General features: G+C 30.5%; 1 protein-coding gene across 1 annotated transcript in view; it reads left to right on the top strand.

The window, feature by feature from the left end:
- LOC139502189 (kinesin-like protein unc-104) overlaps window positions 1-23,828 on the top strand; it is an 89,227-nt gene that overhangs the window by 46,413 nt on the left and 18,986 nt on the right. The window contains exons 17-36 of the mRNA XM_071291608.1: window positions 240-380; window positions 1,026-1,079; window positions 1,311-1,392; window positions 3,073-3,145; window positions 3,748-3,850; window positions 4,505-4,587; window positions 4,997-5,065; window positions 5,557-5,729; window positions 7,573-7,716; window positions 10,195-10,332; window positions 11,216-11,334; window positions 11,875-11,963; window positions 12,981-13,077; window positions 14,407-14,578; window positions 15,454-15,544; window positions 16,737-16,861; window positions 17,858-17,953; window positions 18,535-18,603; window positions 22,099-22,170; window positions 23,238-23,501. Coding sequence (XP_071147709.1) covers window positions 240-380; window positions 1,026-1,079; window positions 1,311-1,392; window positions 3,073-3,145; window positions 3,748-3,850; window positions 4,505-4,587; window positions 4,997-5,065; window positions 5,557-5,729; window positions 7,573-7,716; window positions 10,195-10,332; window positions 11,216-11,334; window positions 11,875-11,963; window positions 12,981-13,077; window positions 14,407-14,578; window positions 15,454-15,544; window positions 16,737-16,861; window positions 17,858-17,953; window positions 18,535-18,603; window positions 22,099-22,170; window positions 23,238-23,501 — 2,254 coding nt within the window. The remainder of the gene's footprint in view (window positions 1-239; window positions 381-1,025; window positions 1,080-1,310; window positions 1,393-3,072; window positions 3,146-3,747; window positions 3,851-4,504; window positions 4,588-4,996; window positions 5,066-5,556; window positions 5,730-7,572; window positions 7,717-10,194; window positions 10,333-11,215; window positions 11,335-11,874; window positions 11,964-12,980; window positions 13,078-14,406; window positions 14,579-15,453; window positions 15,545-16,736; window positions 16,862-17,857; window positions 17,954-18,534; window positions 18,604-22,098; window positions 22,171-23,237; window positions 23,502-23,828) is intronic.

A 23,828-nucleotide genomic window follows, 5' to 3' on the forward strand; every position in this document is an offset into this window, starting at 1 on the left:
TAACTTGTCTTTTAAGGCTTTTCTTAAGTGTAAATTAATTACATGATTTACATAAACCGAGATTTACGTATTCATTTTATATTGTATTACTTTTGGAAGTAAAAATTAAGCTCACAAATTATGCTATCAAAATTTATAATGCAACTATTAATTTGTATATACTTATTCTATCATAATTTTCCGAAACAAAATATGACAAAAATTTCTGAATTAACATTATATATATATATATCTTACAGAAACTGTGACGTTAATACCATGTGAAGGAGCTCTTTGTTATGTTAATGGTAGGAAGATTGATGAGGCCATGGACATGAAGACTGGAGCAAGAGTGATCCTGGGAAAACATCATGTCTTCAGATTCAATCATCCAGAACAAGGTAAAGTCTAGAGCAATATGAGGGTGTAGCCAGGGAGGGGAAAAGGGAGGGGGAGATAATAAGCAAACAGGGGCAGGAGGCATTTCTCTTGACTGTCCTTCCTTCCATCCATTCCATTTCAATTCTCATCATCAACAAAATTTTATGAAACTCTTCTTTGCTAAGAAGCAAAACTCACAGATAGATATCAGAAGATGTGGTATGAGTGCCAATGAGGCAATTCTCCATGATTGTCTTTAACACAGAGCCTTAGCTCATACTAAACATAGCTATTAAGGGCCCAAAAATGAACAGTAAAAAACCATTCTATAACAGGAAAACCAACTGTCTAATCTATATAAAAAACCAGAAACGAGAAACACTTACGAACCACATAAACAAACGACAAGCACTGAACATTGGGTTACTGACTTAGGACAGGTGGAAACAAAATGCAGCAGGTTTAACTGTTTTCAACCTTCACCCTTACCTGAAACAAAAGTGTTACACAAAAGCATAGGAAGACACACTATAAAAAGCATAGGAAGACACACTAAAAATAGCATAGGAAGACACACTATAAAATATCAAGTTAGATGGCTTCACTCAACTAAAAGACGAGTGAATATACAACTTGATTTAGAATTTGTTTGTTTTCCATTTCAGCACGACAAAGCAGAGCACATCTAATTGACTTTGAACAGATTGATACCACTGGGTGTAAGTTACTACTTATAATTAATATTTCTAAGATTTCAAAATGGAGATGTAAAATAAGTCTTTTTGTCTTGAAATGATGTCCTAATTATACAATATGTGAATATTGTCAAAAATTATAAAATTTATTTGTAAGAACTTTAGTAACAAAAAAAAAAGCTATTAAAAGAATTGCATTAGACTTACTGAAAGATAATATTTAGATGCAATAATATAAAATGTATCTATTTATAGCTGAACCAGTTGATTGGACATTTGCACAGTTAGAATTATTGGAAAAACAAGGAGTTGATTTGAAAGAAGATATGGAACAAAGGTTAGTTTACTTTTTTATTAGATCATATAGAATGTTATGGTTAACATACATTTTGTACTTTTGAGTCCGAAAAAATAAATAAAATATAATGCCACTATATCTTATTTCTGGGCAGAAGGGAGGATATTTTTATTTTACCTCACATATATGTATAAGATTTTGACATTTAAAAAAGCATGTCTTAAGACCGTTCCATAAAAACATATATAGAAGCCAGAGAAGATACTTTGATACATCTACTGAGGGTGGATATGGTATATAGTGAAATTATAAAGGAGAAGGTCCAGTAAGCCCTTTTTGGCCCCAAAATATAGCAGTTTTACAAAATTGTTAAATTGTAAACTTTTAGTTATGTATTGGACAGTAGAATGCTTCTGCTACATAAATATGGGCTGTTTTTGACAATACAATGCACATATATTGGGTACTAGCACCATAAAGTCGTGCTAAATTACTGAAATCTTCACAATTCTATTATTTTAGTTCAATTTTAGACGGTTTTTGTGTAAAACGGAAGTGGTTGCATTCGTGTTCATCCTTAATATTGAAATGTAAGTTGTATTTTATGATAATACATAACATATATAAAGGTTAAGGATGAACATGGATGCGGCCACTTTCATTCTTGACGAAAACCATCTGAAAAGTGACATTTTTCGGCGTATTTAGTCATATTTGAGATTGAATCGGATCGTTTTTAATGACTAAATCAGTTAAAATCTTCCACATAAACTACTTGATTCAAATGAAATAGACACTTAAGTGTTTAAAAAGTGATCAAAATCTTTCGTCAGATGAACATGAAATTTGAGGCCAAAATCGGTCCTTACCGGACCTACTCCTTTACCTCTTTGGGTATTTACCAGCTCTTTTCAAAAGTGTCTCCTCTTGGTCCATTTATGTTTAATTGGAATTGTCTTGACAATATTATTAGGCCTTTTTAAAGAAAATATCATAACCTACTGAGGATTCATTAAAAGAGGGACGAAAGATACGAAAGGGACAGTCAAACTCATAAATCTAAAACAAACTGACAACGCCATGGCTAAAAATGAAAAAGACAAACAGACAAACAATAGTACACATGACACAGCATAGAAAACTAAAGAATAAACAACATGAGCCCCACCAAAAACTAGGGGTGATCTCAGGTGCTCCGGAAGGGTAAGCAGATCCTGCTCTATTGGATAACAATTTTTATGGATTCCAAAGGGAACCACTATTTTAAATGTTCAGCTAATTACAAATTTTCTAAATGAATGTATGCAAACTTTGCCTAAGTCACGAAATTAAATATCCACAAAAATGCAAGCTTTCCACTATCCACATCAATTAATGAATCCACAGTATTTAAAATATTTAATACAATTTTATTTTGGTCTTCCTGTACACACATTTAACTAAATAAAACATGATTGTTTTCTTTTTTATCATTTTTGATGAATTTGATCATACCTTAGCTGTATTTGGCAAAACTATTAGGAATTTTGGTCATCAATGCTCTTCAACTTTGCACTTTATTTGGCCTTTTAACTTTTTTGGATTGGAGCGTCACTGATGTAGTCTTTTGTAGACAAAATGCGCGTCTGGCGTATATACTAAATTTAGTCCTGGTATCTATAATGAGTTTATTTATATCCATATGTTAATTTTTACAAACAGTTTTTTCTATCTTGATAGATTGTTTGCAATTGAAGAACAGTATAAAAAGGAAAAAGAAGAAGCAGACATCTTATTTGAGCAACAAAGAAAGGTAAAATTGAATTGAATAAATGAAGTATAGAAACAAATTGCACCTATATTATGAATGTATCAAAATGAAGGGAAGGTTTTGTTATACTCTATTTATAACAGATTTATATTTATAGTTGAAATTTTATTTAATTTGAATTTTATATACAGTTTGCAATCTATGTATATTTATCTACAAGTGTATGTACAAATTTAATGCACTTTTGTGAAAGATGTTATAGAAACCATATGTACTTGGGCTAGTCAAAATGCTAAACATGCCAATTTTTTTAGTAAAAATGGCATAAAAAGCTGTTGGCACAACTGGCTGGAATTTTTATATCTTCTGTGGTTTATCAGTATGTTAAATTTTCTTTAGATCATATCCAGCAAATGTCATGTAATTTGTCAATTATGTGTTATTCTGGTCTAGATCACATTATGACAGCTAGGTAACTGGTAGACAATTTTGCTATTTTGTTAGAAACTGAATTTATAATTATAAATAGTCATTATATTACAATTTTGTGTATTTTTTTTAGCATTACGAGACTCGTATACAAAATCTACAGGAGCAGGTTGAGACTGACTCTATGATGTCATCAGAATTGTTTATATTTTTAGGATTATGAGACCCGTATACAGAATCTACAGGAGCAGGTCGAGACTTACTCGATGATGTCATCAGTTTGCCACATGGAAGACGTTACAGAGGAGGAACAACAAGGTCTGTATTTGAAAGTTATCATTAAAGATTTTTTCTTGGTAAATTGAAAAGCATTCTATACAAATATCTGTTGGTAAATTTAAAAGCATTCTATATATGTATACAAATTTCTGTTAGGTAAATACAAATTTTCTGATAAAGAATTGAATGAATTTTACTGTAACCTTTTCTGGATAATGTTCCATTTCCTTATAAAGTTCTTCCTTGGTAAGCTTTCAAGTTGTAATGGAGGGTTACTTTTGGGGAAAATAAAGGAAAACAATTGTGAATTCTTAATGATTTCAATGCACCGATGTTTGAAAATAAGTTAAATTCATTTGATAATTAAGTAATGATTATATTACAGCTATAAATATTGATGTTTCCTTTAATAAGGGACGACATCAAAAGTTCAATGTAGGATAAAAAACTTAATTCACATAGTTTAATTTGGGAAAAATTAATTTACCAATAGGGATATATGTAAAAAGCGATTTTAGATATACAAAACTTGCAGAATTTTACCCCCACCCCAAACTGTTTGATTTAAGTTTTTTTCCTATATCGATCTTTTGATGTCGTCCCTTACAACTCCTTCCCTACGATAAGTATCATAGTATCACTACTTGGTTGTAAACTAATATCACTATATACATGTGTTTTGTATGTTTGTAGAGTATACATGGACAGAGAAAGAAAGACAACTTGCTGCCTGGGCATTCAGGAAATGGAAGTATCATCAGTTTACTTCTCTCAGGGTAAGATATATAGATTCCACAGCTGGGACAAGTGTGTTATAATATTTCTCCCCTCGAGACAGTTAAATTTGAATATTTAATGTGCAAGACTTGCCAGGCTTTTTAAATAGTTAAAATTTAACTGTTGAGAATCGAGAAATATCGTATATTTGAAGAAAGCTTTGTACTTTAGATGTGACGTCATCAGGCATGGTCGCTTTTTTCACGACGTCACAATAGGAAAATTCAGAAGAAACCAAAAAATGTGACATCACAATTAAATTTCTACCAATGATTTGCTGAGAACAGCAGCCTGCCTAGGGAAGGTGCATTTGACTCGAATCTTTATCGACTAGGTTTGCTAGATTTCATGCCAAAACTGAATGTATCTTATGTTTGTTAAAGTGTTATTAATGTTACTATTTTTCAGGATGATTTATGGGGTAATGCAATATTCCTGAAAGAGGCCAATGCAATTAGCGTGGAACTGAGTAAAAAGGTAAGATTTTTGCCTATGCATTGTATGTTGTAGAGAAACAGTAAAAAATTTAATTTTTTTTAAAAGTCAACAGATTTAATTCAAATTTGGCTACAATTAGATTTCACGAATAAGTAGTTCAATTTTTGCTTGTTCCATTCATCTGTTGTGCTCCTTGTATATTCTATGTTTTTATGAATATCAATTACATTCTATGGCCTAGACAAAAAACTAAATCCAATGTATATTTAATATTTTTTTTAACCTTAATACTGTATAAATTACTATAAAAGAAATATTATAATGATTATATTGAAAATTACAAATACAAGTACTTTTGAAATTATGCATGATTTAAAGTGTCTCTTTTTCTGGCTATAATGAAAGTAGTTGGTTAGAATCACAGGTTAATGGGTGCTCAAAGATGATCATATAACATAAGTATCCATGAATTGACAACAAAAATTTTGTATAATTTTCTCTCATTTTGAAAAAAATATCAATGTTTTTAGGTTCAGTTCCAGTTTGTTTTGTTGACTGACACCCTTTACTCCCCACTGCCTCCAGACCTACTGCCATCTGGTGAGAGAGACGATACTAGGCCATTCCCAAAGACTATTGTAGCTGTAGAAGTCCAAGACACCAAAAATGGGGCCACACATTACTGGTGCCTAGATAAACTCAAGTATGTTTTTTTTTTATCTTTTTATAAATTTGTCTTTACTTTTCAAGGTTTAGTCTTGTTTAATTAAAATGTTTGTCTTGTCTTGGTCATGTCTTGAGAAATTTTTTTGTATCGCTGTATTCTTGAAAAGATTTTTGGTGCAGAAAAGTTTTTCATAGTATATACATATAAAATAAAATAAAACATGCAAGTACACCTTTAACATTTTACTAATAAACAGGCATCCGATATGCATTTCACTAGAGATTGTACATCTTTATACAACCAGTGCCTTTGATTTTTTGGGTACTAACTTAACTGACTGTTGGTGAAATAAGGACTAGTAAGCCCCAAAATTAGAAACACCATTATTTGACATGAATTGAAGAAAAACAGCTCTTACATAACCAGTGAAGTTTCAGTTTTTTGTATGATATTTTCTCAACCAAATGTTATGAAACTTATATACAATGCTTATTACCACAAAATACAGATCAATTTTGCAGTTTGGTGGTGTCACTTTTACTGTTCTTCAGTTATGTCCCTTTACAACTTTATATGATATGCAAGCAAGGGCATCATCTGTGTCCCTTGAACACATTCCCAATTTATTTGTAATGAAAAAGTTAATTTCTAGACTTAAATGAGGAATCAAAAAGAAAATTCGAAAAATGTTTAGAGAAATGTTTTAAGATAATGTAAGGATTATAAATATGGGATGTTTTTTTCTATGAAAAAAATGAAAATGACTTATTTGAAGATTTTTTTTTTTTAAGTATATTGAATCCATATGTTAATTTTTTCTTAAATATTTTTTAACCATGGTATCCTTATAAACTTCATAATTCCATATTTTATAGCGTGATATTTAGAAACTTTATAAACATTTATTAAACAACATCTTGTGATTATGCTTAAGAGATGTGATAAATTGTATAAATCTGTATCTTTCTACCCTTTTTCTATTTGCCACTAAATTTCAGTCACTGTCGTGTACTATAAAATAATACTAACATTCCTATCATTACATTTCATATTATTCTTGGGCAAAGTTGGAAGCTCAAAATCTTCATCATAAAATTTCATCAGTTACAAACTTGTCTTGTTCTCAATATTGAACTTGATCTTCAGAATTCTTATATTTAGAAATTATCCGAAATTTTTTTATTTGAGCGGCACAATTTTAAAATTTTTTTTTTTAAAGAGAGTGAATTTTGAAATTAGCATGAAATGTTTTAAGTAGATAGATTTGTAACTGATGTCCAAATTCATTGCATGAGAGATTAACTTTGTTTGTCATCCCCTATATAATTTAATATAATGATATTTCTTGTGTCAATTTATTTTAGTTCTTTTTTCAGCATTTCAACTTTTTTTCTCAATTTTTTATATATTGTCTGAACGCATGTTAAAACTTGATTGAAATCTGACTGATGTGTATCTCGGCATGAGTTCCAACTTTGTCCGTATAAAAAGATTTTTTTTTTTATATTTCCTATTTATATTTAATTTGCACAATCTTTTTAATGATTATTTTTGCAAATTTCTAATAATAAATATTGATTTTTATATTATTCTTGCATTTAATTTTTTTTCATTGGAAATTTTTTTTTTTTTTTTTTTTCAAAAACTCCTTTTAAAAGAAATTTTGTTGCTTATTGACAGCTATTTCAAGACCAAAAATTAATCAGCTTTCAGCAAATTTATGTTTGCTATATTTAATAATTTCTTTATAAAACATATAGATAATATGCAGTTTAACATTCTTTCAGATTTTAAATTATATAATTTTTTTATTAAAACTAAATAAATAAGTTATTTTGTAGACAATAAATTTTTAAAATGATATTGTGTAATTTTGTAGACAACGTTTGGGACTCATGCGAGACATTTATAATGAAGACCATTCGCCAGACTCGCCAGTACAAAAACAGGATTTCTTTACGTGTCTGATGGGATGTAATCCAAACCAAAATGTCTTTAATTTTGCTAATTTAATACCATCCAGGTCTGTGGAAATCGGTGTTGTAAAATGTCATCACTTTTGGTGTTGTAAATTTCATAGATGTCTTTTTGCTTTTCCTCTATTTTTATTTGTTGATTTTTTAAGGTAGCACAATACAAAGATTTTGTTACTCCCCATCAGACAACTTTAAACTGATGTTATTCATTTCATCTTTCTTTATATTTTATAAATGAGGTACCAAAAGAAAGAAGAAAGATTAATCTTTCAAATTGTGATAATTTCATTATGACATAATTATTACATAATTAATTATTATGTAATTAGTTGCTATATTGTGATGTCCACACTGTAATGAATTTAGCTTCTTTGTTCTTCATAGCATCCCAAATTATATTTTATATATTCTTGTACACAACACAGCTTGACCTCTAAAACTGTGTCTCAGATTTCCAAAAACATCAATAGAACAAATTGTATACCCAATTGAATTTAGTGGTCTCTTATGAATTGATGTTGCAAACTTCATTGAAGATTTATGAGAGAATGAAATACAATAGGAAAAATCTGAGACACAGTTTTAGAGGTCAAGCTGTGTTGTGCAAGAAAATATTTTGGGATGCTATGAAGAACAAAGAAGCTAAATTCATTCAAGTATAGACATCACAATATGGCAACTAATTACATAACAATTAATGATGTAATAATTATGTCATAATGAAATTATCACAATTTGAAAGATTGGTCCTTCTTTCTTTTGGTACCTCATTTATAAAATTTAAAGAAAGATGAGTGGAATTACATCAGTTTAAAGATGTCTGATTGGGGATGAAAAATCTTTGTATTGTGCTACCTTAAGCCAATTTTTAGTTTAGAAAGAAACCACTTGTTTGTTTAATATTTTTCTTTAATTTTCATTGTTTTTCGATAATATTTAGAGGGGTTATGTTTTTGTTTTTTTGTGTCCCTTTTTTTATAGACCAAACAATTGAATCAGCCTCTGTATTGAAAAGATCTGCCTTTAAAAGTTTTAATTGGGAGTTTTGTTTATTGAAATTTTTGTTGTTAATTTCCTTCAATTCTTAAGTCTTAATACATGTACAATACAATGGGAAAAGGGTTCTTTTTTGTCTTTTTCTCTGTTTTCAGTTTTAATCTGAGATATTATTATCATATTTATTTCTGTTGCACAACCACTTTGTAAATCAATTTAACATGTATTTTGTAAAATGAATTGTCTTGTATTCAATCTCACTCTGAAATGATAAAGACTGTGTACAGCTAAAAAGAAGTCTTGAAAAAAAACTTGATTTATTTTAATTGTGTAGTTCTTTTGTTAAAATCAATATGATATTTTCGGTGGAACATTGATGTTTTTATTAAGATGTGGCTTCCTTATAAATTATCTTATGAAATGCATAATGATAAACTTCTTACCATGTACTGACCATTGTTAGCTGACTTGGCTTAAAAGGGTGAGCCTTTTTCATTAGTAGACTAATTATTATAAGGAGAACAAATTCATTATCAGAATATTGGTACATCCTTTGCTGAGCATCAACAGTTTGTATGTTGTTATGTGTGCATTCATATCACAGGCACTTGTTTCTATCCATACGAAGGTCGACTATCCATATAAATAGAAGCACTATTTATATGGATAGTCGACCTTCGTATGGATAGAAACAAGTGCCTGTGATTCATATGCACCATTCTATGGAGATGTCTTATTTTGAATTACACTTACTATTTGGAGGCCTTCATACTCAGAAGTTCATCTACAGTGATCAGTAGCCAGTCAACTCTAACGGGAAATATAACCCTTCTCTTGGCTTTTTTTAGTTCAATTTTGATTAACAAGAATCGACAGGTTGGTGGTTCTCTGTGTGCAATCTGGCTTCATCCACCAATTTAAACTAGTTACAATGGTATAGCTGAGGTATCTGAAGGAGGATTTAGAAACCTACAAACATACAAACAAACTTACTATTGGGTTGGGTAACAATTTCATTAGTCAAAATTGTTGTTTTGTGGTAGCATGTTCACCTGTAGTGCTGTATGCAATGAAATTGGTATACCTGTTCAAACATTTGAACTTGCTGTATCTTTGCTAGAAATTCATCATCTTAGACTGGTTGATTAATAGTCATAATAGGATTGAATCGGCTGATATGAGACTGCAGACCTTGTGAAGTATAATGGGTAAAAATAAAGTTAATTGTCCTGTGCGGTAAAGGATATGGATCCTTACATGAAATAACATTGATTATGCAATAGTCTACACAAAAGCACACAGTGCTGTGGGGCTCGCCCAACAGTTGGGGCTGCCCAAGGTGATTAACTTGATTCTTCTGTTGTAATGCAGTTCATGGTTATCATTCTTATCACATCAGTATGCTATTGCCTCAAATATGTTGGAAATTTAAACTGCTGGAAGTTGAACATACTTTGTTACTCCTGATAATTTATTATACTGAGTTAATTCTTTAGACATTACATAGTAACATTGCTCTATAATTACAGACAGAGATTGGAATTGATGAGAGAGATGTATCACAATGAAGCAGAGTTATCTCCAACATCCCCAGAACCTAACATGGATAGCATGACTGGAGGGGATCCATTCTATGACAGATTTCCATGGTTTAGACTAGTAGGAAGGTAACATAATTTGATGTTCACAATTGAAAGCATTGACCACTTTCTGTTTCGATGTCCTGTCTATGATAGTAGAGGGGCATTATATTTTCTAGTCTGTGTTGCAGTCTGCCTTATATAAGGTTGAAGTTTTGGTTAAAGATAGGCCAAAGTTTTTCTTAAGCATAGTTTACGGTCACATGAAACCTACTGCACAAGTTTTTATGAAGTGAACTTGTTAATAATGATGTCAAATTAGGATTTTGACCAAGATTTTACACATTACTGAACATGAAACAGTGCATATATCCTGTGGATGCACATTTTTAGGGGTTATTAAACTGTACATTTGTACAATTCTTAAGATATGTGTATCATGTTCTATTTATTTTGATTTCAGGATAAAAGTAATAGTTTTCTTTGTATGCAAGCATGTTGGAAGTACAATTGGGTCAAATTATTAGTTTCAGGACCAATAATATGACATCAGTGATGTCTGGGTTAAAATAAATGTGAATTCAGAAATTATTGCTATGTTTTTATTATTCCAAAAAATGAGACAGCGTTACAATTTCATAAATAAAACTTGTATTTCGAAAAAAAATTATATAAATAAAACAGGATTTTTCTCTATCGCAAAAATTAAAATCTCATTTTATAGTCTAAAATGACAAAATTGCAATAATAAATGCAAGCAATAATTTCAGGATTTACAGTAGTAAGCTGAGGTCAAAGAATTTGATATTAAAAACCAGTTATAGAAGATTTTGTGACAAGCTGAGCAGGCTTAGATACATGTAGTTAGAAATAATGATAAGTTTGTGTTATGATTAACATAGAATTGGTCAATTAAAATAATTAATATTATTGCATAGCTGCTTTGCTTATACATTTTATTCTCTTCTAGGGCATTTGTATACCTGAGTAACTTGTATTATCCTGTACCATTAATACACAGAGTTAATATTGTCAGTGAAAAAGGAGAGGTCAAAGGGTCAATACGGGTAGCTGTTCAAGCCATAACAGGTAATTGTCTAAATCACGTGCAATAGACCATATTCATATTACAGACTAATAACTCCTGAGTTCTACAATTATTCAACAGGTTACCTTTTTTGTGGTAGGACATCCTGGTACTCAGTCAATTAATAGCAACCAAAAAAGTAAAATCAAATGCATGTTCTGTGCAATTTGGAAGGAAAATTTACTATTTTCTGATGATTAAGTCATGTATAGAAAGCATTTATACAGCTAACTTTGCCTAAAAATTGTACAAGCTTTAAAATCTTGCCAGGATGTCCAACACCTGTTATATTAATTCTGGAGTCAAAACTTGCTAATATGAAAATGGACTATTGAAATAGGAAGAGTCAAACAATCAATATGGATAGCTGTTTAGACCATTAATGGTAAAATATAAAGATAGTATATTTCCACAAAAGACTATGTATTTATAGAGGTAATTGATTGTTCATTTAATGTTTTTAAAACCACTTTCTAAACATACATACAATTTAATTGTTGTAGATGCATTTTATTGATGTGGTACTATTACATGTTTTTTAGGCAAAGAAGAGACCCCAGACTATACTCCTGGAATAAAACAGTTCGGAAATGCCAAGATTTCATTCAAAGATGATGACTATTTTAAGAAGGTATGAAAAGCTTAATCAGGGCTCATAAAAATAAAATTTATATTTTCCTTAGCTTTACCAGAGCTTATAAAACAAAATGGTGGAAAGCTAAGTTTTCTTAGACCACTTAAAGCAATGGAGATAATTTACTTAACTGTGGTGGCCTTATAAAACAATATATAGACATGAACAACTTAAGTTTTTGCTTTGTCAAACTTAATAAAACAAACAATATAGTGATCTTGAATTTAACACTATTTCACATACTTGTGGTTAAAGTTTGACAGTGAGTACTGAATGAAGTTTGTTTGAATACAACACATGAATTAAGAGAAACATTTGTGGTATTGAAAGGCTCTATTTTTGTCCCCTGAATTAGGAATGTTTTATTGTGCTCATATTTTTAACTGGACATCAGACATTATGGTATGAGTGCCAATGAGACAACTCTCCATCTAAGTCACAATTTGTAAGAGTAAACCATTATAGATTAGTGTACGGTCTTCAACACATAGCCTTGGATCACCCCAAACAGCAAACTATAAAGGGCCCCCAAAGTGACTAGTGTAAAACCATTCAAACCAAAAAACCAACGTTCTTATCTATATAAACAATGAGACACTTATTATCCAAGTCAACAAACGATAACCAACATTCTAATCTATATAAACAATGAGACACTTCTGATCCAAGTCAACAAACGATAACCACTGAACATCAGGGACCTGACTTATTAAAGGTGCAAACAAATGCAATGGTTCATATATTTACAGCTAATTTCCTAATGCATGTAAAGCAAGACTTTGGTAAGCTTGCTTGCTTTGTTTGTATATAGTACAATTGTAATTGGGATAACGTCCAATCAAATTTAGATATAATATATACAGATTAAAACATGCCTATTTTTATTGTTTGAAGATGTCAATGTTAATTACATAGCTTGAATTAACATTTAAACAAACAGAGCAAGCAAGCCTACCAAAGTTTTACTGTACAAGCGTTCAGAAATCAGCTGTAATATTAATTTGATATTTACAGAATCAATTGTATGACAAAGAACCTCAAACTGCTCCATCTACTGAAGAATTAAGATATGTAGAAGGTGAAGGACAAAGTCCAGACAATCATAATGATGGTAGGTGTAATGCTGTGGATTCATTTATTATAATTTCAGAAATTATTGCATGCATTTGTAATTTTGATTTTTGAAGAATTATCAAAAGAAAAAATTCTGCATTCAGATATATTACCAATGTTATTTCAACTGATTGGGCGGCGCTTATGTTCTAATTGCATAATGACAGTCTATTTGAAGTTGTGTTTGATAAGGATGATTGCCGTTATAATACTAATTGAATTCTAATCAATAATCAGTGTCACCAAACGCACATACAAAGGAAGTGAGTGTATGATATGGGACGAATTACTGAACACTTCATTGATGAGCTTATCCCAAAATTCCTGTCTATAGATGGACTGGTCTTAAATGAGCGAACTTCATAAACTCTGCCCAGTCAAGTGAAATAAATCTAGTAATATGTATCATATATTTCTTGTGAGTTCTTGTAAGTGAGAAAATCACTATTTTGCATTGTAATCATTAATAGAAGTCACAACAATTAACAGTATTTTCTTGAACATCAACTCTCATGGATTAAGTATAACTTTCATTGTTGTGGATATGTGATTTCTTGGTTTTGCCAAAGTTTGCTTACAAACAAATAAGAAGTTTGTCTCCATTCTTCATGCAGAAGTTTTTTTTTATCTTATTGAATTAAACATGAGACTTCATTAGTTATTGCTAGTAATTAAAATAATTTGAAAAGATTGCTAATTAGTAATTTTCATTAGAAGTTTGACCAGGAACAAAGGTTAAACCTGTCTGTTTGTCATTTTGTCCTTCCAAGAAAATACTTTTTGATAATAAAAATCCTCAGAAAGATTAATACATGATGATTTATTTGCTGAAATACCAATTCAGTTGCAATTTTAATGAAATAAAAACAAACAAACAGAAATGGCAGAGGACCCATGTCCTGTGAGAATATATTCAGTCCTGTTGATTTTTCTTAATTTTGTCATGCATTCCTAATAAAAATTTGAAAAATCAACAATTCGGTCCTGTAAATGCCAAACCCTAATTTCTGTGTCTGTAGCAAACTTTTGATTTAATCAACAATTCGGTCCTGTAAATGCCAAACCCTAATTTCTGTGTCTGTAGCAAACTTTTGATTTTATCAACAATTCGGTCCTGTAAATGCCAAACCCTAATTTCTGTGTCTGTAGCAAACTTTTGATTTAATCAACAATTCGGTCCTGTAAATGCCAAACCCTAATTTCTGTGTCTGTAGCAAACTTTTGATTTTATCAACAATTCGGTCCTGTAAATGCCGAACCCTAATTTCTGTGTCTGTAGCAAACTTTTGATTTTACAGTTTTTATGACAAGATTTGTTATTTTTTAGAAATGAATTGCATGAATATGGAGAAGAAAGTGATCACTGACATATTCCCCGAGATAAATGAGAACGATCTTCCAGGACATCTTAAACTTGGTTCTCAACTGCTGTTCAGAGTTACTATACTAGAGGCTACTGGGATACCTATTGAATATGCTGACATATTTTGTCAATTCAAGTGAGTAGAATTCTAAAAAGAATTAACCTTAAAAGTTTTACATGAGCTTGATTCATAATTTCTACTTGAAATAAGTCAAAATATCTGTTCAAAAGTTTTCAATTGACTTGTTTATATGAAACTTGATACCTATTGAATATGCTGACATATTTTATCAATTCATTAGAGTTATATTTTTATAAGAATTGACCGTAAATATTTTACATGTTTAAAGTTTTCAAATAACTTGTTTATATGAAATTTTTTAACAAAATATTGAACATAATGACATTCCATTAATGACTTAGTCCCTCTTTGAGAAGAACAACAACTAAAACTAAAAAAATATCATCAGGTGGGGTTCAAATTTTCTTGAAAGATTGGTAAGTCCTAGATTATTTAAATTTTCAAGTGAAAGGTCCTCATAAAGAAAGTTATTGGTCCTCTTTAAACCATCAATTTAAAGGATGGGAGATGCTGGACAATTTTGATTTAAAACATCAAAGGTTCTATCATAAATTTGATAGGTTCTAGACATCAGACCAACCAAAATCTTACCCTAACCCCTGAATCATATTATTCACAAACAACTTGAACTTTGCCTGGAGTATACTAATAAAAGGGTTAAAAATCACGAGACATCTTCTTTATAACACATAAGTATTAGAAATTGGTCTCTACAGGTCACCATATGGGGTGAAATGTACTTACTGTGGTTGGATAGTAAGACAAAATAATAAAAATTTAATACAGATATCGTTTATAACATAATTTTAAGTAATATTGGTAGATACTAACAAGTAATTATTTGGAATGGTAAGCTTTCAATCTTATTTTGTTCATGAAGAAGATGATAATTTTTTATTGAGATTAACATTTCTTTTTTCAATTTTCAGCTTCCTGCATCGTCATGACGAAGCTTTCTCAACAGAGCCTCTGAAGAATTGTGGTAAAAATAATCCACTAGGATTTTACCATGTACAGAATGTACGTATAAGGGTTTTATAGAATGATATGTTACTCTGTCAAACATTTAACCTTTGTTGAAATTAAACAGATTAAATAATGTCATCATTTCAGTTCTGTATGTGTAATACCACCATTGATTTTCCCCGGTTAATCTTTGTTACCTTTGCACTTTTCAAAAAATTGTGCAAAATTTACCTTAAAGTTTGTTTCAAATAAAGAAATACTTGACATAAGTTAGCTTTATCGTGTCTAGTACTATAGAAAAAATTTCACATAGCACTTCATTGCATATAAGAAAATAACCAATCAAAACATTCTATAGAAACCCCAAATAAAAAAAATAGTGGTGCTTTGAAATACTCAAGATATATGTTTATACTGCACTCGTTCTATTTGAGCAGTCAAAATGCGTTGACTGTATATTTCTATGCCATATACAGTCACTGACCTGATATCACTTTTCCTCATGAATATATAAATAGAAATTGTCGAAATTATATTTAATTATTCATACGACCTCTTCAACCTGTTCTTGTTTCCAATGTAAACAACGATGCATTTAACGACTCAAACTTGTTTCTTTTGCAATTTTTGGGAAAACATATTTCACTTATTAATAATTTTTTTTGTTTGCAACCTATTAATCATTATGTTTTATGTTTATTGTTGATATTTTAGTCTGCAACGAATTCGTTCATCATTGATTGCGGTAATGATGTACATTTCATCGTGTTTTATATTTCTCCGTCTGTGTGATATGAGGCCTTTTTAAAGGGGGATTTTTCCCAATATTTAAATCAAATAAATAACATTAACACAATAAACAACAATCGAAAATGTTTTTTTAGATTGCAGTATAAAGACAATAATAGTGCATTGACTTGACATATCAACGATATAAGGATTCAGCTCGAAACGGGGAAAATGCTCGGCAAAGCCTCGCATTTCCCCGTTTCTAAGCCTCATCCTTATATCGTTGATATGTCAAGTCAATGCACTATTATTGTCTATTTATGACCCAGATTTTTTTTTACTGCAATTTAATGTAGGATAAATTACCTACAACTGTCAAATTCAAGGGAATATTTTTTGGGACACTTTTTTGTATGCAACTGGATTAATTATTGTCTTTGTACATAAGTGCAATGGCTTTGAACATTACAAAAGTTTTCTTTTATTATTGCCATAATGTTTTTCTTCTGTTTTGTAGTTTACAGTGACAGTAACAAAGTCGTTTGTAGATTACATTAAAAGTCAGCCACTAGTTTTTGAAGTATTTGGACATTATCAACAACACCCTCTTCATGAACAAGCCAAAGATTTTTCATCTCAAAAGTAAGTTGATTAGACTCCAAAGTTGTAACAAATCATACAATATTTCTAAATAGATACAAGAAGATGTGGTATAAGTGCCAATGAGACAACTCTCCATTCAAGTCACAATTTGTAAAAGTAAACCATTATAGGTCAAGTACAGTCTTTAACACAAAGCCTTGCCCTTATCTGAAATAGTAGGGTAACATCACACAACATAATAAAAGACACATGTAAGGCCATTTAATGAGGCTGTGATCATGTCAGATCAGAAAAGTCAAATAAAAGTACAAAGAAACATACTGTATGACCTTATACAAAAGATTAGTTTGAACAGGTTTCTTTTTCATAAGGTTTGGTTCTAAGACAGGAAGTCAAGGGACTTTCCAATTTGCATTTTCCTTGAAGTTCGGTATTTTTGTTATTTTACTTTCTAATAAGAAAAGAAAGGATGTGGGGTATACACATCCATGATACAATATCAATATATGCACAACAAAAAAATAGAGCTTTCATTGCTGTTCTTCATCGCAAAGTCAGAGTGCTGCCTTCAACACTGAGCCAAAAAATTATCACCACACTGCAAGTTTAAGAGGGCTACTAACACCAGTTTGAGTCGAATTCTTTGCAAAATTTTGATCACACTACAACTGTGAATTGAGGAAAAACTCATGGAGATATATCAATAAAATATATCTATTCTTTGATATTTATCATTTTAAAAGTTACAATTACGTGATAGCATTTTAAACAAGGCTTTTTTGGCACAGTTGATTCAAATACTGCCATGTAGCTTTAGGTTTATATTTAATTGCAAGACTGTAAATAATAAGAAGCAAAAAAAAACAGATAACAGATATTTAAAATATATGAAGGAATGTATTTTCCACATGAGAAAAGTAACTAGCAGCTGCACAATATGTGTAAATTTGTTGTCTAAGGGCACATAGATTAGTTATTACTTTATTAGACCTCAGTAAAACCATTTCACATAGATGTATTTTGTGTCTATTATAGTAGCATTAGACCTCCACCTAGAAGGAATTTCCCACCCATGATTCCTGTGTCAAAGCCAGTACCGTCACCAAAGTTTGGAGTGCTTGTTCCTCCTAGGTAATTAGTGATATTAAAAATGTATACAGCATCATTAATTTCTGATGTTACAATTTGTTATTGAGAAATTAGTTTTATATAAATGGTTTGAAAACTTCTTTTATTTTTTGATTTGGCTTTTCATAGTTTAATGATTTAATTGTCTTATATTTCATACCAAAATAAACAAAACTATTTATAAAATCCTTTATGTGCTAAATTTTGGGTTTAATAGGGATCATCCTTACCATCCATTTGTATTATAATCTGTCTATGAATCCTGCAAGTGCTAATTTTGATATGGTTGATGAATTTTTTAATGCTTTACTTAAAGTTAGTACGTGCTGAAAGCAAGATAATTTCAGACATTTTGAAGGGGGCCCGGGGTGGCTGAGGGTTAACTGGAAAAAAATCTTTTGAGCTAATATGAAGGAGGGTATCATTTATAAAAGCTGCTTACAGTTCCCAAGGAAATAAACAAATCCACAGTAATTTGATTGGGTATGGTCCTAGCTATTTCAAAATTAAAAGCCATCAATATATTTTAAAGTCAACTAGTATTCACTTCTCACTATAAGTAATATTTAAATATGTTGAAATAGTGGTAGAGGTAAAAAGAAAAAGAAAAAACAAGACTTATTCATTGATACTACTAAAGCATCAGGGAAGAGGTAAGGTATAGAGTTTGGAATGTTGCCAGTTACTAACAAGAGTGTCTAGATCTTATTTAGGGTTATTCCTAGAACAATAATATATTGAGGGGACAGAAGGCAATTTGTTTAATTTCCATCATCAAATGTAATGTATAGCGGGTTATTTTCGAGGGTGTAAAATTTCACGATTTTCAATGAATAAGGTATCAAATATTTTGGCGGTTATTATTTTGGCGAATTCAAAACATTCATCAATACCTTTGCGTTTACAATTTTAATTTGGCGAAATTTATTTAGACGATTTTGTTCTATCCACGAAAAATAAGCGAAAATTTACACCCGCCAAAATAACCTGCTATATGGTACCTTTATAACTAATTTTAAATGATTTATTCATCTTTATTTCTAAAATTGATCCTAGTAAATTAATAATTAAACATGCTTTCTATCCCCTCCATACTAATTTCTAGGAAAGCCCTTAGTTTCTGTGTTACATGTGTAATCAAAAGTGTCAGTTGCTATTTGAATGTGAAAATTTGATTGTTTTAATATAGAGAAAAAAAAATTTGATATAGATCTATTTTGCAAATACATGTATCAAGAATTTTGTCCCTCCAAAGTCTGTTACTTTAAAGAATGCACCAAGGTTTTATTCTACATGTAATACACAACACATCTGTATTAATCCTGGTATTTTTTGGCTTGGAAATATTATGTAGATAGATATCATAGTTAGATAATATTAAAGGTGGAAGGTAGCTAGTATGAATTATTATCGCTTAGTATCTTAAACTTTCTACTGAGACGTACACTGTTATTTTTTGGAGGATTCGGCTAAAAAGATTACTTTTTTATGTTATTTTCTCCAAGTACAGAAGCTGTTACTTGTGTATAATACACCTTATCGCTATTTGTCCGCCATTACTGGATATCACACAGGTTCCCCTAAAATGTTGATGTCACAAAACAAAAAAATACAAAAAAACGCCACAATGGAAAAGTGATTGTTGTATGCGTCAAAAGTTCAAGCGGCCGGGTCAGCCGGGATTAGCGATAAGGTGTATATTTATCATAACATGAAACAATTTATTACTCATTTTGTATTTCATTCCTTACTTTTAATCAATTTCATGCTTTACTCAAGCCAAGTAATAATTTGCTATGATTTTCATATTTTGGAATTATAGTATTAAATATTTTCTGTAAACATTGTTATTTTGAAATAATTTTTTATTACATTATTTCTTTGCACAATAATTCTTTGATGCATTATATTTTATATATAAAAAAATTCAAGATATTTCAAGTATTTAAAAATAATTTAACAGAAAATATAAATACTTATGTACTAACATTATGAAAATGAACTCTTATAATCTCAAGTATAAAAATATATCGCAGTGGCTGATCTAGGGGGAGGAGGTTTCTGGGGGTTGGAACCCCCCCTTTTTTGGCCGATCAATGCATTTGAATGGGAGCATATAGTTGGAACCCCCCTTTACTCAGGGTTGGGAACCCCCCTTTTTAAAGTGGCTGGATCCGCCACTGTATCGCACATTTGTTGTTTTTATTTCTTAAAATGCATCTGATCCGTCTTTATATTCGAAGAGATATGAAAAGCAATCTCCATAAACAATTTAACTAAAAGTACACCAAGGTTAATCAATGTGTTTGATGTAAAGCTTCATTCGAGTAAAAATGAGACTATAAGATTGTATTTCATCATGTTATCATTATAATTGTTCCGTTTGCTGTTTGCAGTTCACTAATTACTAACTAAACTTTATATAAAGTTTTTATTGGGGGAGGGGAGGGGTATGGAGTTTCAAAAATTAACTCATTTTTTGCTACCCAGCAGATATGTTCAAATGTCCTATGAGTGAAAATATTTATTTCAGAAGATTTTCAAACACTGCATTTTTTATACGACTGCAATTTTTTTTGTTACTTATACAATTATTTGTTACATGGAATTCAGAAAATTTCCTCACATTAGGTCAGCAAACAGCTTACAAATTTTGCGTTTTTAGCTTAGCTTCATCCTTTGCTTTGTTTGGTATAGGTGGTATGATTCAGGTCGCAGTGTTGAATCCCCCCTTTCTCCATCATCACCACAGTACGTACTTTTAATACTACCATTTATGTTGTCATATTTTGCATATTGTGAAGCACAAGTTTTATTTCCTTAGTTTTTCCACAATTTTTAGTTTTTTGTTTAAAAGATTAATTTTTTTAAAGATATTTATCAGGCTTTTGAAGAAGATATTTTTAGGCCTTTCTTCTAATCTATAGATTTATCATAAAACTAATGGTTCAAGAATTTGAATATAAAAATGCAAACTTCCTTAAGGTCTGTATGCAGAATTTGTGAAAACCATGGAATCAAGTGGTCTTGGGTACAGAAAATATAAGAATCCCCAGTATTTAAAATTAGTAGACATTTGACAGGAAGAAAAGGAGATGTGCTGATCAGAGACAAAAACAAAAAGGGCATTTCGTTGTCAGATTACTGTCTAGATCAGTGCTTGAAATTTGCATGAAACTTGTAATTTTTGCATGCCTTCAAATCTGAATTGTCTCACTTTTCTAACTTTGTGTGGATGCACTAATTCTCTAACATGTAGTTGCATGTGTCTTCTTCACTTCACTTATTGTAAGGGCAAAACAATTTATAGACGACTACTGTAAAATATATATTGATTGATTGTTGGTTGCTTTATGCCACATTATCACAAAAAGGCTATATCGCGGCAATTATAAAATATAAAAAAATATTTGTACTACTAAAAGAACTAGGCAATTGTTTGCTCTCTTTGTACATATAACACATATTTTGTAATATTTTTGTTATAAAAAGAAGAAATTATTCCATGTGTGTTAGAAGAACAGAGGAAGTCAAGATGTCTGTTTAGATTCATTGATAATTGTTTTGTTTTTGTCCAGGGGCAAATATTTCATATAAAAATAAGAAAATGTGATATGATTGCCAATGAAACACTGTCTGTAAGAGACCAATTGACATAGAAATTAACAACTATAGGTCACAGTATGGCCTTCATAAATGAGAAAAGTCCAACTCAAGTTTTAAAAGTTCAAGTTGCCATATTTTTCTGCTTCAAATTTTAAAAATTGATATATGTTCTGTATCTTTATGAAATAAATTAATGAGTCAGATTAAAGTTGATGATATATAACTGATGGAAATATTACTTGAAGACCTGTACCGTAATTGACAAAAAAATCAAAGTACTCAAGAGTTTAAAAAGTCCTAGGATTAAAAATAATAGAAAAGTTTTCTTTAATATAAACATTAATTTTCTCTTTTATTTACATTGGTATTTATGACATAGCTTTTCCTGTTTAATTTGATTTGATTTTTTATTCATCATTTTTATTTTCATATCATTTCATTCAAACACAATTGACCAAAGATTGGCAAATGTGTTAAGAAATATTTTTGTCAAACATTTTTGTAAAAGAAATTTAATTATGTATTTGTCATTTCTTTTTCAGTGCCAGTCATATTCACTCCAGATTTGATTTACTTGTATGGTTTGAGATCTGTGAATTAGCTCCAAATGGAGAGTAAGTATTAGGGAGGAATGTAGTAACAATATGTCTCAGTAATGGTCACATACTATTAAGAAAAATAACAAAAAATAATGAACTCTATGGATAATTTCAAACGAAAAGTCTGCAATCAAATGGCAAAACCAAAAGCTCAAACACATCAAACAAATGGATAACAACTGTTGTATATCTGACTTGGTACAGGCATTTTCTTTTGTAGAAAATGGTTGATTAAACCAGGTTTTATACCTAGCTAAACCTTTCACTTGTATGACAGGCCCATTAAATTCCATGATATTGACAACAATGTGTGACCAAAAACCACTTTTGTTTATGTAATCTATTTTTAACTCCCACATTTATACTGTTAAGTTCCTTAGTAACTCTTTTATAAATTTAATTGGGTTAAGTTATTTTTTTTATGTATTTGGCTACTCAAAACATTCAACTCCAGATTTCTTAAAGATTTCTTGTACAAGTAGCTGGTTAAGGTAGTTTGCTTCTCAGTTTCAAAATAATTATCTTTTCAAAACACTAGTTTATATTGATAGGGGATTAATAAGGGAATCCAAAGAGCAAAAAAAATATATAGGTCACCGTGCTTGTTTTAAAGATATTAGCCATTGAAATTTTGGCGGGGAAATTATTCTCTCTTGACGTTTCATAGCTTTATCATTGACAAGTTGAAGTTCTCAAAAACTGTTAAAAAATAATTAAAATTTTATTAACAGACAGCTTATTATTATACATGTAAAAGAATTATTAAAAGAAAAAATAGGGGTTATCGGGCAAAATTTGTTAAGGCAATCAAATGGATAAAACCAGAGGATTCTGAAAATTTGACAAAAATTCCAAAGCATGACAAGCCAGCTTCTTTAAAACAAGGGGCTCACCAATGTTTCTCCTAAATTTTGAAAAATATATTTTTGATACTTAAAATCGATTTTTTAAAAAGATCAGAAAAATGTGAAACATGATCTAGCGATCAGGTCTGGCCCTAGAAATTGTGAACCTTAAACTTCATGAAAAAAAACATTGCTTAACAGTACTTTATAATGTTACTAAAATCTTGACTTTTACAGATATGTGCCAGTAGTTGTTGACCACAGTGAGGAGTTCCCCTGTACAGGAACATACCTGCTACATCAAGGTATTCAACGTCGTCTAGCAATAACTATTATGCAGGAACAGAGCCCAGAGACGGACCTTCTATGGAAAGATGTAAAGGAGTTGGTAGTTGGACGTATCAGGACCACCCCTGAATATACGGACTTTGATCTTGAAACAAATGTCTTATCCTTAAGTTTGTTTCCAGCTTCTTACATACAATACCCAGGAGATGATAGGTATGGAAATTTGTCATGCGCAAGAATGATATCTTCTTAGCATTCTTGTACTTTTGGAAGTGTTTTCTTTGTTACAACAGCAAACCGGAAGATAACTTGATAAGTTAGGTTCATACAATATGATGTCCCTGATAAGTCTGGGTCAAAGTTATTTTAGGCCTGGTTACATATTTGATGTCACAAAGCTGTGATATGCAATTTTGTTAAGAGCTGAGCAGATTGATATAGACAGTTGGACGACCGATAATCTTGTGTTATCATGCAACAATGTAGGTTAGATTTTTAAAAGCAAAAACTAGGGTTGATATGGTGTGCTTCTCTGAGAAT

Source organism: Mytilus edulis, chromosome 13 (assembly GCF_963676685.1).
Source record: "Mytilus edulis chromosome 13, xbMytEdul2.2, whole genome shotgun sequence".
Taxonomy (NCBI): Eukaryota; Metazoa; Mollusca; class Bivalvia; order Mytilida; family Mytilidae; genus Mytilus; species Mytilus edulis.